The sequence below is a fragment of the Amphiura filiformis genome, chromosome 20 (genome assembly GCF_039555335.1).
Source record: "Amphiura filiformis chromosome 20, Afil_fr2py, whole genome shotgun sequence".
In the NCBI taxonomy this organism is placed as follows: domain Eukaryota; kingdom Metazoa; phylum Echinodermata; class Ophiuroidea; order Amphilepidida; family Amphiuridae; genus Amphiura; species Amphiura filiformis.
In genome coordinates this window covers 7436582-7455680 of record NC_092647.1, presented here as the reverse complement: position 1 = coordinate 7455680, position 19099 = coordinate 7436582, and the positions used below count along the sequence as shown (strand labels likewise).

Sequence of the window (19099 nt, the reverse complement as noted above, 5' to 3'; positions counted from 1 at the left end):
AACCTATTTGATCGTATAATAGTGCATTTGTTATGTGTGTGAGACGAGCTGTCGCAGTAGATTGCAATTCAGCATCGAAGTGGTTACGTAATTCTCTTGGTTACCGGATCACGCTACTTTGGTATGCCTTCGAGTGCCATATACCTTATGTGGTGATCATTTCGATCGTGGTTCATTACTCTAGCGCGTGATCCCGTTGACATAGTAACATTACGTAACTTCGATACTGAATAGCTTCTAATCATGCTTTTGTTGAATGAATTTGAGTACTCCGCCATATTTACGGTATGCTACGTCATAATCTAGGTGATTATTTGCATTGGATGTCTTGAATACGCTGGCGAAGTTGTGTAATAATCGGATTAATGCTATAACAGTAGGTGAATACAAGTTTTGAATATATCGCGTTACAAAGCCCCATTCAGTGATACGTCATAATCTATGGTGATTGTTTGCATTGGATGTCTTGAATATGCTGGCGAAGTTGTGTACGGTAATAATCGGACTAATGCTATAACAGTAGGTGAATACAAGTTTTGAACTCAGTTTAGAACTCAGTCGTCAAATGATCATTACTGACTATATCATTGAAGACTAGCCCTAGAACTCTGGCCATAGTATCCGTTTTTACTTCCACTATTGAAGACTGAGTTCCGCAGTCTAGTACAAAATCTAAATTTTGATGATTTTTACGATCGTCCGGATGAAAAAATCACTGAATGGGCCGTTAGTTCCCTCCTCTCCTTACCCTGGCAATATGAATCAAAGAAAATAAAGAAACAATTAAATAAAACAAGAAAAAAAAGACAAAAAAAGGAACAACAAAAGAAAAACAAATATGAAAAGTTCGAACAATATTTGGTTTATAAAATTAATGTGACCGTGATGAGGCTCGAACTCACCACCTTCCGATTTAAAGTTCGAAGCGCTCGTGTACCAAATTCTGATGCCTTACCAAGTGAGCTATGCTCCTGAGATACGAAATAAAAATAAAATAATACACTGTATACCTGCTTGTGTCGGTAATTGATTTGCTCATATTCCATAATGGTACAGTGCAACAGAGCAAAAATGCCCATACTTTAAGCTATATAATTTATGAACAATATACACTACACATAAAAATACTAATACAAGGGCATTTCAACATAAGAATCCAAACAATTAAGTACCAACATGCACAGCTTTGTCCTTATATCACATTTTGGTTTTTAACAAAATGTTATCAAACCTCTACTGTGATTGGCAGCTGCACAAGGCATCTCTTTGATAGCTGATAATGGCCATCCATTCAGCAAGTGGCTACTAACTGACCTTGACAGGCTTGAATGAGCACTGTCATCTGCTACAAAACCATCACACTCTAGGTTTGACAATGGAGTGAAAGACTATTGTTATTGATTAGGCGCGGATTTTAAAAGTACAGCTCCTATGCGTGTATAGCAAAAAATTGGAATAGAATGTTTGGAGTCATGTAACTAAAATACTAAATGCATTCTGCAAAATGTGCTCTATCTGACCAATTTATAAAGCATTTCATTAGCTTTAATTTGACACATTGTTTGACATGTTTGGAATTATGGTAAATCATTAAATAAAATATTTATTAATTAATCAATTATGTCAATTAATTAAAATGTAATGCAAATATGCATATTTTCTCTGACAGAATTGTAGGATTTGACAAGAGCCATTTTTCTTGTAAGTTTGATTCTTATAACATACCGGTATCGTATTGCGTCCCATTATAGTTACAGAAAAAAATACGCGTGCAGGACACACATACGTACACCCCACACACACACACACCCAAAGGATCGTACCGTTTTACAATCGTATAACATTCTTTGGCGCTAGTAGTAGTAGTAGTAAATTCCAATTTTCTTTGCTTTACCTCACTTGTTCTGCTCAAAATTAAAAGGGACATATCTGACAGTAAAAGCTTACATTTTATGGAAATTATGTTTAACTATTTGTTTAAACAGCACAAAACAGATAAAGCACAATTACTATACATAGGACTATACATGTATGGTATGACAGGGACTGTTTAAGAATATATCATTAGATTTATGATATTTACTTCGAGACTGTTATATATCAAAAATGTGAAAAATATCAAATTTTAATAATTTGTCATAAAATTTGTATTATATCATAAATTTCAATGAAATTTATTTGATCTCAGAAAGACATTCTTCGTATTCAGAATGCAATTCGAAATGTCTGATGTGCTCTCATGTCCCACAAAAAATACTATCGAAACGCTCAAAACGCTCATTCCAGATCCCTTAAAGTCATAATGTACGATCTTATAATATGAATTTGATTAATTTTTTTCAAACCTGATTTTTTAGCATATTTGTAATGTTTACAACTTGCACCTAAATGGAATCAGCCAAATTGCTTGTGTTTGTAGGTAAATAGAGCAAAGTTCGACATAAAGTCATAATGTCCTCCCATAGAACTGCGTGTTAAACGGCCAAAATAACAAGCAGTGTTTATTTCACTTTACCTTATTATTTCAGCTCAAAATTAACAGAAACCATTCCCGATAATTATTACTAGTATTATTTCAGCATTTTGAGTATATAATGACAAATTTAAAATTTGAAGGAAATCGTACATTAAGTCTTTAATTTGGTTAATTTTCTTTGTCTTTTTTTTTTTCTTTTCTTGTTTTATTTATTTTTCTTTGATTTATATTGCCAGGGTAAGGAGAGGAGGGAACTAAAGGAATATTCAGTGATTTTTGATTTTTTTCATCCCGACGATCGTAAAATCATCAAAATTCAGATTTTGGATACTAGACTGCGGAACTCGGTCTTCAATGATAGTCAGTAATTTTTATATTTTGGACATTACTATGACTATCATTTGAGGACTGAGTTCTTATGATCCGAGGAGCAGTTTCAGACAATTGCTTGGGATTATTGGGGCAGAGGTTATCTTTTGAATTCTTTCATGACCACTGAAGCATAGTCAAACCTGTCAAGGACACTCGCCGTGAATTGAAAGACCATGTCACTCGCCACAAAAGAATGTCAAAGGTCATAAAACACCAATTTGGTCATTTGGTGTCTTCTGCTATCTAAAGGCCTTATATGGCTGATTTTGTACCTTTCGTCATTGTCATAGATGTGCTAACAAAGCTTGCTAGTGCAGTGGTTCAGCCGAAAGCCGTGTGTCTAAGGCAAAAAATAATGCATTTACGTGAGTCTGTAATTTATATACCGGTACTGACAGTATATAAATAAGCTACATGTATTTGAATGGGGCTTCAACTTCGTCAATACTGTCGTTTTCCTGTTTTGTTTTTTTGCCATTTGTTTTTCATTAAAAAAATTTATAAACGTAACAATTTGATTTTTTTTCACTTTCGCTGGGATCACTGAATGGGACTTTGTAGCGCGGATTATTCAAAACTTGTTTTTACCTACTGCTATATATATAGTATTAATCCGATTATTACATAACTATGCGTATTCAAGACATAGGTTATGTAAGGGATAAACTGTACATGGGTATAGAGGCCCTGCATGCTTTTAGTAATCACGGCGCAGTAGCGTAACAGTCCATTCAATCAAATGTTGTCAGTGTGCGAGACGAACGATGTATAAATCTGGAGGGCACATCATCACTTATCATGCTTATTGTAAAAAGTTTGTCCAATGCATATACTGTGTGTAGGCCTATTGTTCCCGGGTATTGTCAATGCAATCAAGCAAACAGGTATTATATTTTGAAAAGCCCGCTATAGTATATTCACATGGGTGTCTTGAATGGCCAATCATATGGGACATAATCAAATTGCAGTGACTGCTTCCTTTGTTACCACATGTCAGTCATCTTGTGATTATTGGACCATGTAAACCTGCAAAAAACGAGCCAAAGTGCAGGCCCTATGGTTTTCATTATCGCGGATGGTGTACAGGCCACAATGGGAGTGACCCCCGGGGGTATCTACTGCTAGCGCTGTACCGTGCCGAATTCGACAGCGTTGTGGTGTGATATTGAAAAGCGGAATCTGCCCGATTTTGTCTGTATTAGATTGCTTTCACGTTTACCATTTGTCCGCTTTTAGTAGCATTGTCCGCATTGCATTCTCTAAATTCAGTAAATTTTCATCGTCAACCGTCTAATTGGATGGGATTATTTTGAAATTTTAAAACGCTTGAAATATCACAAACAAATAGGCCTATGTTGATAAATAATATAAATACAAGCTAAAACCGTTGGGGTTCGATAATGAACCCCACAAAATTAACCGACTATAGAGTGTATGCAATAAACCCAAGCGGAACGAGAGTTGCTAAGTAACCGCTATAACCGAACCATAAACACATGCATGATCAGAGAGCGAGTCTTCAATTTCCCCATAGCTTCCCACGTTGTACACACGTCAGTCGAATTTGGCGGTGTTCGTTTGTTTGTCCTCCAAGTTATAGCATTGTTCACTTTGTGTTGAACATTGTAAGTGGGCCTCACTAATGACATAAAGGTTACTGTTATATCATGTCAAGAGGCCACTTTCATGAATAAGCTAAACAGCCTATGTGGAGGAATTGTATGCATGAGCAATCACACCAATGACGTAGTAATGAATACCCTCCATATTGGAAAATGCCATACGGCCGGGCGGTTTCACAAGTTGCCGGCTCGATCATGTCATCCGCCGCCTGCACAGTTCTGACCTTGTCCCCTTTCATACTTTCATGCCGTTGCGACAAGAGGCATGACTTATCAGCCATTCACAAGTCTTGATTGTGTCTGTTTGTCTACAATGCGCGTGTGTCACGCCGCTCGGTGGCAAGCAGCATGATAGTATGAAACCAGCACTACGTCATAGATATGGCCAATTGGCACGCCCATTTAGCACGGAAATTATGAAATATAAGTTTGTAAATCAGCTATATCTAGCTTTTCCGTAGTTAATTTTTTTTCCGTGATGGAAAACGTTAATAAAGAGTTTATCTTTCGGGTCAAGTTATTTTACCCTTTGCAATCAATGCCACTCTTTTGCAAAAGCAATTTTCCTTGCGACCTGTCATTTTCCCCTATACTTTTGCACGGGGAGTTTATGTACATCCGGGTACCTTATATCGTTTAATACGGTATGGCGACTTGTAGATGTCACGTGCGCATTTATATATGCGCATTTATATATACAACCGAAGTCCACTGATGAAGAAACAGATAAAGAAATAGAGGGGAAATGAGTGGGCATGAAATCAGCAATTTTGCGACCCCGCCTCTCCAACTGGCTGACATAAACAGATACAGTGACATAATAGCGATGATATACAGATTAACATTGTGCTTTATTGATAGAGCCTTCCCAGAGGTACATCAAAGGGTACAATACTGATACGTAAGCCTGTGCGTCGAACTTCCACATCTGCCAGATCACCGCGATGGCTACCATCATTATTAGCAAGAGGCATCTCGAGAGATGGCAGTGTCGAGGACACCGCACAGACCAGGTAAGACATTTCATGTTTGTTACTTTGCATATGTGGGAAGGATATTTCAACGTAAAGTCTTCACAAAAAAGTAACTCAGCTGTTACAAATACGCATATAGCTACAGAACTATTAATCGTATTCACAATTCTTCAAGTTAGACAAACATGGACTGCGTGCCGGAGTTCGTACTCGCATCGCCAAAAATCAATGCACCGGAGTCTTACCGATTGAGCTCACTTGATTGCTTAGCTCAATCACCGTATTTTTTTTTTTATATACCGTATTCTCTGTTCAGAATTGTTTTAATAATATAATCATATCTGACTCATTCTTCACAGCGGGTTCACTCGGCGGAGAGCAATAAAAAGCAGTAAAAAGAAGAAGGTTGAAGAAGATCCATACAAAGTAACAATGATGCGTCGAGTCCAAGCATTTTTCCTTGTACCGATGGTTATATTCCTCTACAACGTGGTAAGATTTAATTTACTTACTATAACAGAGGGCGAGTCCACACTGGAGCAAGATCCGCATAAATGCAAGATATGCATCAATGAGCACTCCTCGGATTCAATAATAGCAGAATAGTCCTGGATATTGGGCCATGTCGTTTAACCAGATTTGACCACCTATGAAATTACATCCCTGCATAAGTGGTAATTTTGGATTTGCAAATTAGGCACTTTTGCACTATTTGGGACAATATTTCACATGCTTTTATGAATGGAATGGTGATTAAATGGATTCTGTTGCAATCAGTGGTGGATTAGCCCCTTATATTCCAAGTTTGACTGGGCTATCATTATGATCTTCGACTCCTCGTGGGGAGTACAGAGGGTATGGAAAAATAATGGAACCAATTCTGGTGGTGCCGAATTCAAAAAGTCTATCATAATTTCGCAACTTTTTATCTGTATAAATATCTTATAGATATCTACATTTGCATTCCTGGCATTGTATAGCTACGTACTACTACAAGGCTTAAACACTCACTACCCGACACCACTGGAATACGTTATCTTTGTGTGGTTTATATCACTGTGTACGGAAATAATCAGACAGGTATGTGACTATTCGCTGTCGAAGTGACGTAATAATCGGATTAACTACCAGAGCAATAGATTAATACAGTTTTTGACTATATCGCCCTGCACTACAACGTTCACGCGATACCTATGCATTGAACCATGTCATTTTGATCACTCGCGGTCGCACCTGTAAGATTAGTATCTTTGAAAAGAGCGGTATTGTATTTAATATATGATTGCAGATATACACAGGTGATGAGTGCAACCTGCTTGTAGTGAAGGGCGATGTGGTCAAAATTGTATTCATCTATTGCTATGGTAGTTAATCCGATTTATTACGTCAATTCGACAGCGAATATTTAGCCGGAGGACAAGGCACTGCTGTGGTTCACTAACCTGACATCGAGAGAGAACGCGACATAGTGGTTTGAAAACTTGTTTGTAATGGGTTCAATACACAGCAGTATATACGCCATAATGAAATGTTTCTGAAAGTAATATTAAAATAAGATTTATTTTATGCTAATTTATTGCACAGATTTAGAAAGCCTGGTTACCTTTTAGAAATAGCCGAGTGTGAGAATTTTCAATGAAATATTTCTTGTGTAGAAACTGAAGCATCCTAAGTATAAAACAATAACATGAATATCAAATGTACATCATTACTATAACGATTCGTAATACCCAATCGCGGTACAATTGATCTTGTTTAAAATGAAGAGTTTTTTATTTTAATTTTATTTACGGCAAAAATGATTTTGAATTTAGTGAAAATGAAGACTGAAATTATGGTTAATGTGGAATTTTTGTGAAAAAATCGATAGTGTCTTCATAAGAAAAATGGTATCTCGCAAGCCGTGCACCGAAGTCAAAATCGATGTAAAGTCTGCACAAAAAGTAACGCAGCTGTTATTAATACGCCTATTGCTTCAGAGCTAATAATCGTTTTCACAGTATTTAAACATAGAAAGAAGGCGAATTTATTTACGGGTATTTTCAAGGCTTAGGTCATTTCATTGGTGATAATTTCCTTTGTGGTGACGAAAACATTATTTAAATCGTGTTTGTGATAGATATTTGGGGGATGACCACTTCTGGCCTTCATGGCCTTTCGATCATCTCATGATTCTCCTCCATGTCATTTTACTTGTCATTTGGTCTCTTTCGTGTTTTTTTATATACTTATATCCTTGCTTGTTGTTTTATGTTGATGTTAGAGGGATGTTGCAGCCAAACAAAATTGTTTCGCTTGCCCAAGATCGCAATAGTTGGAGAAAGATTGTAGTCGCCTGCTCCGCAGCCGACTGATGATGATGATGATGATGATGATGTGGAAAATAAAGACTTATTATTTTTTATTTACCCCACTTGTCAAATGTAGTTCAATATTAACAACACAGCTAGTGTTAGAATGAAAGTGTTAAAATGCATATATTCTGAGTTATCTCATAATGAAGGCGAGTAAGTTTGTATGTGATGTGTTTCTATTCACGAGGTGAAAGATGGATTGTTTCATTTACCAGCCGGTATGGCAGAAACCCTCTTTTTCACTCATATTTCTATTTAATCTCCAGATATGGAGGGAAGACGCAAAATCGTTGCGTCAACGTTTGTCTCTTTGGCTCAGCAATTTTTGGAATATCGTTGATGTTGTTAAGAGTGTCGTGTTCATTACAGGTAGGTATTACACCATATTTGAGAGTATACCATAGTGCAGTTATGTTGCACAGCAAACATGATCGACCTTTGCAGTGCTCATGATGCAGTCATGTCTACAGTAGAATTCACCACGACCTTTGCAGGACTTAAACCCCATTAAAAGCTATTAAACCAAGATAACACTCATTGAAAACAGCCAAACTATGTTACATCAGATCTTCTCTGGTTAAATCCACGCACATATGTTTCTGTTTTACCTGTGCAATGAGCAATGAGCTGGTATTATAGTTTCAGATGGGTGAACGATTATAAAGCAAACGCAAGGTAACAATTACTGTGTGGCCTTTGTTCACGAAATGAGACAATACTGTGCATATTGTTAACCACATTCTTGAAAATGAGAAACATAATGGCTGTGGGTCGGAAATGCGGGGTGTGTGATTGTGGGGGGGGGGGTAAACCACGTGAAACAAAGTTATAGTAATATTATTCATTGTTTGTTTGTTTGTTTTTCTTTAGGATGTGTGTTACGTCTTATTCCCGGCGCCAGAAAAGACGCCACAATAATAACGCTCGCTATAGCGCTCATTATCTTCTATATGAGATTATTACACATCTTTTCAGCGAATAAGCATCTGGGACCGAAACTTATCATGATACAAAAAATGGTAAGTACCCTGAATCCTTCAGGCCTCGAATTGCGGCTACTTTTCTCGCAGCATTGACGTATGATTAGCACAACTCAATTAGCGTACGTTTTTGTTTATAATTTAGACAGATATTGTGTATAACTGGGAACAATGATATGTCACACTGTTAATGTACATTGGCGCAGCGTTATGGGTTGTACCTTGTAATCAGTGGATCTTTGGGCGCCATTTTACACTTTTCCGAAACAAATCCCACTTTCTTTAAGTCCTGTAACCATGGTAACAGCCAATTAAATCTTGGATTTTGTCGTTCTTTTTCGCAATTTAATTTTCTTATCCTCTTCAGTTTGCAGATCTGGCCGTGTTCGTGAGTATCTTATTGGTATTTCTCGTAGCATACGGCGTAGCCAGTGAAGCTGTGTTACATCCAGGAAGTAACAATGCGACTCACCAAAAGACATTGCAACGCGTGTTTTACCGTCCATATATTCAGATGTTTGGTGAAGGATTAGAAGCTGAAGATAGTAAGTGCGATTTTATTTATCAATTTTACTAAATTTAATTCAAAATTTGGAAACATTCTTTTAATGGTAAGCCTCAATGTAAATTAGAAACACAACATGAAAACATCTGATCACAACCTTTAATGTCTTTTCATCAAGATAGTAAAGGTGACTTGAATCCCCGCTTGACTCGCATCATATTTTGTGTCATATCATGTTCAGGGCCCGTGCTTTTAAAACTCCTGCCACTTCACAATAAGGCTATTGAATAGTGTAGTTCGCTCAAGCATATTGATATACCAGTCCCTTGCCTTTGTTTCTAGAGTGCGGTTTCTTAAACCAACATTTTTCATTCCTTACTCTTTTTCACTTCCACTATATCCGTCTCGTTCTTCTCCATACCCCGTTGGTTTTCCGTCTCATGTTCGGTGACGTAGGTGTGTATTCGCTGATCGCAGCATCGAATCACTCGCGTAAATTAAATTACGCACAGTGTACACGCACGCGTACAAAGGATGTCGGCGCAACATCGAAAAGGCATTGACGTCCTTACCGAACTTGAGGTGAGCCCACAGACGTGGATGAACAAATAAATGTTTCCCCGTGTTTTATTCCTAATTTTAATAAAAAATCCATTTTAACGCTATTGTCTTCATTAGATTTTGAGTGCAACAGGGATATTGATGAAGACTGTCCTGAGAATCCAGTGTTTGCTGCAATCCTGCTGGTTATATACCTGTTTCTTAGCAACGTCCTTCTTCTCAATCTTCTTATTGCTATGTTCAAGTAAGATTACATCAATATTATGAAAAATACGTGGCACTTTTTATTGGAATGTGCAAGTTAATTTAATTTAATTTAAGGGGGTACTACATGTACACCCCTGACCAATTTTGTGCCTATTTTTGCATTTTTCTCAAACATTAAAGCACATTGGTGACAATTAAGATATGTATATTACAGGGGCAAGGACTACTACTACTCTATTGAAAATTCAGCAACTCAAAGCAAGTAGTTATTGATTTATTGATCAAATATTGGGTTTCCCTCATTTTTGACTGTAACTCCACAACTGATGTCTGTGCTGAAATACAATTTCCAGTGCAGTAGTTGTAGTCCTTGCCCCTATAATATACATATCTTACTTGTCCCCAATGCGCTATAATGTTTGAGAAAATGCAAAAATAGGCATTAAAGTTGGGCAGGTGTAATACCCCCTATAATTATTCTTATTTAACCTGGGGTGACCAATCAATGCACTGGCACTGTTCTCCCTTGGTTCCCAGGTGAAAGTTAACGCATACGTGAAGCTGTCACGTAATCGATGTCCATCATGTCACAAAAGTGGTTCGTTTTGAAATGTTCAAGTAAGATTGCATCACGATGTAAATTAATCAATGTCAAAAATGGCTCTTCAAGTTAAAATGTACAAACTTAATAACAAATCGACGCAACAAAAATCTCATTGCAAATTTCAATTTATCAGACTGTAACTGAACTAATGTCACAAACATGGCTTTTCTGCAATGTTCAAGTAAGATTATGATAGTGTTAACTTAATCGATGTCCCATACGTGGCTTAGTTTATCTAATATTTCATATAGTACGATTACATTAAATAAATAATGAAACTGTAGGAGCCAGAACCAGGCGTCCGATTTTCTGTTGCGCATAAGTATGAATCGCTCTCAGACTCTCAATCGCTCTCAGTATTATGAATCATTATGATACATGTATGTCTCTCTATAGTTATATACCCACATTATAAGCTATTATAGATGAGTTGATTTCTGACGTCAATGCCTGACGGTATGCGAACGCATCATCACAATTTCAATTGTTTTTTGCTTGACAGTGTGCGCGCGCATCATATTTTGTTCAGGACCCATGCTTTTAAAACTCCCGCCACATCACAATAAGGCTATTGAACAGTGTAGTGCATGCATGGGGTTCACTCAAGCATATCGATATACCAGTCCCTTGCCTTTGTTGATAAACATTGAGGTCAACTCATCTATAGGCTTTTAACAGGAATAATAGACAATGGGATAGGCATCCTAGTCTGCTGCCCTCTTTCGAAATATGTATCCTAGGTCTCACAATAGGCGGATTAGCGGCCATTTTGTCTTCGACATGATTTTATTCACGTGTCCTTATATTTTAGTACACAAATATATAAGTTAACAGGTTTACTATTTTAAAATTATATTTTGAGTATATTCTGTAGTAAATAGATCAAATGACGGTGATTGTTCAGGTATTATATGCTTGATAAAATTAAACTGTTTGACCAGCTAGTATTCTCCTCCGCCGTCATTGTGATTCCAGACACTCCACGTACCGTGTTGCGAAGGTGGAGGAGACTAAAGCTGTATTGACGAACACGCATGCGTTAAAAAATATGTAGCCTAGGTCGAACAATAGCGTGACGTAGTTTCCGGCATTGTTCCTATGCACTTTCACCCTCCTGCTTTTAACCTGTTCTTCTAATATTCCCATCCAGTTATACATTCACAACTGTGCAAGAAAACACGGACGTATATTGGAAATACCAACGATACAAGCTAATCAGAGAGTACTACAAAAGACCACCTCTTCCACCACCATTCATTATCATGAGTCACCTGTATCTGTTAACGAAAGAGCTGTGTAAGAAACTGGTTCTGGCATGCAAAGAATGCCAAAAATCGGCTTACTGCACCTGCTGCCGCAAGAGAAACGTTTATAACCACGATTGTAAGTCATGTTAGCTCTCTAGCAGAGGATGATTTAAGGAAGCCCCATCATGCACTGCAAACGTGTTATCACCAGAGTTTCAACTGCCACTTTACTTTTCAAATCCCATTGAACTCTGTGCAAAAGATGTTGTTTAAGAATTGTGCGTGTGTCATTATTAGTTGGTCGATTTCAGATCTAAAGTGATGTATGCATGAAGGATAATTCACACCTTCTGTAGGTAACATAAAATGTGAAATCGACCAGCATTGTGAATGCGTTTTTATTGTAAATATATCAGTCTGAATTCAAATTTAACCATGGCCGTCAATGATATGTGCGAGCAGTCGTGTCATGTTCACTCACACAGCTGTGCTAACCGCAAGTCAACACAGTGGCGTGGTGGGAAGTGCTTAAATCATCCTCTGGCTCTCTAGAAATGTCACGAAATTTGGGACTAGCCTACCCACACATCAACCATTAATATTAATCCCCACTTAACGCGGCTGTGTACTCTAGCCATTGTTTCTTTCTCAAAATTGTGTTTTTATGATATGTTTGTACCTTGTTATGTTTTTTATAAATACAAGGAATGAAAATCCAGATTTGTAAACTCCAACTGCAATATTTTAAGGATTTTATTTCACTATTCCACTCGTGTTTGAAATTGAAAAGGAAAGAAAATCTTTGTTGTACCAGCAAGGTACACGCGCGCAACAACTCATCGCGTTGCGTATCGCGCAATTTGTTAACGCACAAATACGCGACGCTTATCTGCATGCGCGGCGCATCTTATGGAAACACCACGGAAGCACTGATTTCACAAAAACCTAGTGGTCAAATGGCTCCGTTTTAGCTGATAAAATGTGGGTTTTTCAAGTTCTTTCCCCGATTTAAATATCAAGTTATGAATGGATTTCGCTCAAACTTCTCAAGGGGCTGTGGATTTACCCGATGTTCACGTAATATAAGTTTCAAAAACGACAACTGTCGCATTCTCCTGTGAGATTCGATGAAAGTGCAAAATGTGACCACTTTAAACTTCAACGGCCATTATTTCAATGATCATTTTCTCGGTAAAATGACGATTTAGGTACACGATAACTCAATAAATACAGCATCTACAGGTAAGCAAATATGATCATCGTAAAAAGCATGATCGACTCAAGAAACAGTTTTCTCATTTTTTTATATTTTGGTCTATTTCCGTTTTTGGGCATCATTTTGTGCAAATAGGCGTTTTTGAATTTTAAAAGTTCATTTTGATGCCTTATATGGTCAATATCTCAAAAAATAAGGCCAATATCAAAAGAATAAAAAAACCGTTTTTGGTATGGAGCCTCAAGATTGAGCTAAAAACAAAATAAAATATTTTGGAAAGAGTGTTTTTTGTTATGATGTACCTAACAAATATTGCCAAAACTCACTTTTTGTGATTTTCTTCAAAATTGTTGTTTTTACCCCAAATCTGTATTTATATTAAGATTTATTGATGTCTTGCCTTCATAAAAATGTATACTTTTATATGTTTTGCGCGAATAATTACAAAGTTATTGAACTTTTACTACATGCATGTCTGAGAGTACACAGCCACCTTAAGAGGACCATCATATCGAGGGTTGCGAGCTATAAAGCCTCAACTCACAATCACCTGGTCCCACAAAATGAGCAAAAAGGATGAAATATTGATATTTGAAGACCAAAGTAAGGAGCCAACTTTATGCTCATTTTGTGAGATCTGGTCACAGTGAGTTACGGCTTTCTGGTTCTGAACCCTCGATATTATTCTAACACATGCATAGTACGTGTTTGTTTACGCTTCCACTGGACAGTCTGTGGCTAGTGTATTAGACTTTGTCACAGTCGATTTTTGAGAAATAAGGGGTTAGTTATAGAGGGTGTTAAGAATTACTTATCAATTTATGGCACCATTTTGACCCGTAACACAACTATGATAAGAGTTGCGAGTGCTTGACCCCGGGGAGGGGCTCTTCCTGGTTGAAAGTATACATGGATGTGCCACGGTTTTGGGGTACCTTCGCACAGACTTTGGTATATCGATGCACAGATCCTGAAAACAAATGTGGGCTTTCAGCTGAGTCCAATGCGCCCAATGGGGGCATTCGGGCAAAGTGCCTTTAAAAGCGCCAATTGCGGGCAAAATTTGGGTGCTTTTAGTGAAAGATTGGTATGCTGGCGAGTTGCAGAAAGTAAGAATAGAGAAAGTCAGCATCCGAAAGTCTGCGTAGCACATCCCCGTACAAAATATTTCGACCCCCAGTTTGTCATTCAAAAAATGTCGAAAACTGTCTATCATTTTTTAATAAATAGTTCATTTAGATCTGTACTTGAGTTCAAAAGGTATCATTTCTCTAATTAATGCAGCTTATTACCTAATTCCAGTGCAATAACGTGATAATTTCAAAGCCTTTGGTACAATTGATTAATATTTATCACTTATAGCGCCGCCTCTTACACAAGCCAGTTTGCATGAAATAACGACATGGGAGTCAGTGAAAGGAGAAGATTACCTGGCGAATCAACAGGAAAGAGAACAACGGGATACGCATAAGAGAATGAAGAATACAGACCGACGAATAATTGAACTGACAGAAAGCGTGGCTAAATTAGCTGGAGACGTGAATTTAATTCATGAAAAGGTAACCTACTGATGTTTTAAACATAAGCATAATACTAAGCTAAACCATATTTAGTTTTTCCTCAACTTCCAATTGGGATAAGAGGCGCAAACAAGTTATAAAAGAAAATGAGAGAGTAAAAATCAATTATGCATTACGATTTTTTTAATTGATCTGTAATGGAACTTAATTCATTCATTCATTACTTATATTGATGTTTGTCATAATTATAACGACATTCATTCTTTATTATTTATTATTGTTTATCATTGATTTCCTATTTATTATCTTTTTATTCAGCTTGAAAGCCTGCAAACACTACTTATACAAAAACTTGGCCCACCAAAGGAATTAGACATGTGCGCAGACGACGCATTTCATGACATTCCTGACGCGCCTACACTTGCCCTGTACGCAAAGGCAGCAAATGGAGAACGCAAATCGCCTCGTCTAAAGTTTCAAAAAGCTGTGGAAAGCTTATCAATGGCGAAAGAAACAGTTCCGCCTCTAACCTTGTTAACGGTGATACAACTCATGAACCTGAACCAAAAGATGAAACCGAACCAAAAGATACAATTGATTCATGATTACATTGCATACGAAATCAACATAATGTCATCACAGAAAATAGGTACACACCCGTATAGAGGATAATTTGTCACAGGAAGAAGTATCTGGAATTCAAATATTTTCGTGGAAAGAGGCCTGAAAATTCAATGAAACACAGTTAGGGAAGGTGTAGCTCTATTCGGCCGAGTGACGCGAATTGACATAGGTCAGTCCTTCTCGGTATAGGCGGTATTTTGTTTCCTACAATATGACTTACGTGTAGTCAAACTTGGATACAAAAATACGTTTCTTAACATATTTACGATTTTAAAATATTAGTAGATTAGTGGCTGTGGAATAATTATGATCCATGGAGAGGGTAAATTTGTGGATGGGTGTAAGTATTTTGTAGCCAGCCAAGAGTGGGGGCAAGCAAACTTTTCCAAGCCGAGAGGTGGGCAAGTAATTTTTGGCACAAATTCACGGGACGCCTTTAAATAAAACTCTCCAAAAAGCCTAGAAAAACAGTACGGAAACTCTTAAATATGCTGCGGTCGCAATATAATATATCTAGACCATTAAGGTTTGCAAATTGGGATCCCAAATATTTGGCATGTGCGAAGGGCGGATGGGCAAAGATATTTTGGCAGGCCGAGAGTGGGAACAAGTATTTTTTGGCACGCCGTTTGGAACCCCCCCTCATTACAATCATTACACATCCACTTATGCAATACATCGATGGAATACGACGGTGATTGTTGAGGTATTATATCGTCATCTGCAATCTGCATCACATACTGTCGTATCTGAAAAGCTGCCTTGTGTGATTTCTTATTATTTATTGTAATCTAATTCTGATGAGATGTAAAATTAAGAGGACGTTGTGCTTGATCAGAGACGATGGGATCAACGGACCTGAACGCATCTTGGAAGAATATTTTTAAAAAATAAATTATAAAAATGTTCATGTACCTCAGTGACCTTGTTGTGCTGGACATTAAAATTATTCTAAATGGAAATGTACTAGAAACGCTAGAATGAACAAAATGGCCGTGGTGACCCGGGTCACCCGACATTGTCCTTAAGATATGCAGTTGAATCATGACTTTACACGCTTTTGCAGGCAAAGTGAGGGTTGATTTTGAAAAGCAAGGTGACCATAATGACAACAAGAATGTTTTATTTTATTTGAAATATCAGTGACGGCAAAGTATGAGAAATAAGGAAGTTATCGAGCTAAAGTTTTCACTTTTCGTCAACATAGTCAATGTTAATCATAGCAAACCCCATTGTCCGTGGCACTCACTATGATCATGTATTTCCATGCTATGATTGTACATGTTGAATGAGGTTATTGTCATGTGCACAAACCAAAATAGCTACAACTTGAATAAATGTGCCTTCTTTAATTTTTCTTGTTAGTGCTTTCTGACATAACTTAAGCAGAATGGAAGGGCACTATTAACTTTCATTTTCGCATGGCGTGTGACGTGAAATTCAATGTCCTAATTTTGCAGAAAAGACCCAGGAGAAAAGGATATATCTTGTGTGCCCACATTTAAAGGGTCGACTAACACTTCAAACCCCTGTCAGGCTACTTTAATAATGGGTTTAAAAAAAAAATTATTTCAAAGATCCCCAAGAAGTGTGTAGAGTATATCATTTTTACTTGTTGTACATGTTGCAAGGTATATTTGCCTACAGGGTATCAACATATTAATAGGTTATACATTGATGAATGATTATTTTGATCTGGTCCTTATTCGCTATTTAATTACTCGCTCGAAATTGAATTATTATGTTCATCTATTTTGGTTACCTTTTTTCTTGGAGAATGATGGTTTGCGTATATAATTAAGCTTTCTATTCTTTATTTATTCCTTTCAAGATTATTGCATATTAATTAACTATTCAAGAATTTCTAGGAAAGGCAATGTAATAATGTTAACAACTTATGCAACCTGTTCTTTATGTTACGTTATATCCAAGAAAAGTTCAAGGACATTAATTTTCAAACATCAGTAAACAAAGCTATGCGAAACACGTGATTTTTATTAGCCTGTTCCAGTTAAAATCCATCCTGTGGAAGACATTCAGGTCCCGGGATTCAGGTAACCCCGTTTGAAATTCACAATCCCTATGTGGAAAAGTAAGGTCACGACTTCAACATTGGTTGTGCAGGGTGTCCCTAAAAGAACTGTATCGTTAGAAACTTAATTATCAGTTTGGGTATTTTAATGCCACAACTTAACATAAATAAATAACTGGTGTGGTTAAGGAATAAATCATCTATCACATACTTTTTGAATTTTGACAATTGACCACTCCGTTTTTGAAATACAAGCGCAGTGATAAGCACTCCGAATACAAATCATCGATTGCTATTTGAATCCGTGGAAAGGTTTGAAAATAAGGGAGTTTTGTAAAATTTTTATATTTCAAGAACGGCGTGGTCAACCACACTTTTTATTTAGTTATGTTTAGTTGTGGCGTTAAAATACCCAAACAATTAAGTTTCCGACGATACAGTTCTTTCAATGTATTATTGTACAATATACAAGCCCATTGTGTTTTAGCCACTTTTTTTTCGCCCCGGCGACAAAAAAACCCTGCCTTTGCTGTAAAATCAGACGGGTTTTTTTTTGGCCAAAATTTGATTGAATTTGACGGAAATTATTGTATTCATGTTCAATCAGTTATTTTGGCCAAAAGGCAGATTTATTTTGATTGATAAAACGAGAGCGAAGTAAGGGAAACAAATAACAAAATAATTGCAATTATTTACAGATATTGGTGATTCTTAGAGTCATTTGAAAGGTCCGTCCGTCCATAAAACATGGAAGATTGTGATTTGGTAGTCTCCTGAAGACTCCTTTTTGGCAATTTTAATTTTTTTAAAAAGGCGCAAAATGGACTCGTCGCGTAGGGGTGGGGGGGGGGGGTTAAAACTGATTTAATACAATAAGAGCCCATGTACGCGCGAGTTTAAGAGGCAAAGTTCAAAACTTTTCTTGGCCTTTAGCGGTTATCTCCGTATCAGGGATATAAACCTCCATTCCTTTAATATTAAGATTAATAACGACTTGTTGAGAGTGAAATTTTACAAAATGATGCACGCGTATTGAAATGGTGATGCATCTAATGCATGAGTCCCGCAGGAAGAATGAATTGACGCATCAGTACAAGTACATGAGCCATTAGTCGTGAGTGCATTAGATGCATGTGCATCATTTTGTACAATTTTTCGAGCAACAAGTAATACGCAGTTTTCAACTCTTTCATACACGAGGAATAAATCTCGTGATTTTTGTTATTTTTGTAACAAAAATTTTCACTAAAAATGTTGGAAAATACGAGCAATAAAAATGCATCCACCTGCCAAGGAAAATGAATTATCCAATACGCGATCCGAACGCGCTGGAAAGCACTGCGCGCAGCACGCTTTTTTTTCCTTGCCTTAATCATGTTAATTAATTTATAAAATATTGTGTGTCTATTGACTATGTTCGTATTTGTTTGACATTTTTGTTTGTTTGGTATCTTGTCTTTGTTACTCTGTTAACAGTAATAGTAATATTAAGTTATTTTATGAAGCAAATGGCAATCAACTTATATTCGAATAAATTTTTAAGTGCATTTAGACAAAATGTATTTTCATCAGATATTGCAATATTACTTTCTTTCTTTTATACACGTGCTTTGTTTTGTGAAGTGTGGCAACATTTTAACGTCAACATTAATGTGTAAGCATTAAAAACAATTATACAAAATTATACATATACGAATACACAAAACACGCACATAGACAAACAGAACAATAGACTAAGAAGACGATGATAAAATGATTATTTAGGATCATCGTCCCAATGTCTTTTAAGTCCATCTTCATCGTGT

At 36.9% G+C, this 19099-nt stretch overlaps 1 protein-coding gene across 1 annotated transcript in view; it reads left to right on the top strand.

Annotated features, from left to right (window-relative positions):
- The window catches only part of LOC140141766 (transient receptor potential cation channel subfamily M member 2-like), a 48346-nt gene extending 29481 nt beyond the window's left edge, over positions 1-18865 (top strand). Inside the window, exons 15-24 of the mRNA XM_072163634.1 lie at positions 5332-5483; positions 5804-5936; positions 6393-6524; positions 8065-8167; positions 8669-8817; positions 9146-9323; positions 9962-10088; positions 11806-12038; positions 14481-14677; positions 14957-18865. Of these exons, the coding sequence (XP_072019735.1) occupies positions 5332-5483; positions 5804-5936; positions 6393-6524; positions 8065-8167; positions 8669-8817; positions 9146-9323; positions 9962-10088; positions 11806-12038; positions 14481-14677; positions 14957-15310 (1758 nt within the window). The 3' untranslated portion in view covers positions 15311-18865. The remainder of the gene's footprint in view (positions 1-5331; positions 5484-5803; positions 5937-6392; positions 6525-8064; positions 8168-8668; positions 8818-9145; positions 9324-9961; positions 10089-11805; positions 12039-14480; positions 14678-14956) is intronic.
- The last annotated feature ends 234 nt before the right edge of the window (positions 18866-19099 follow it).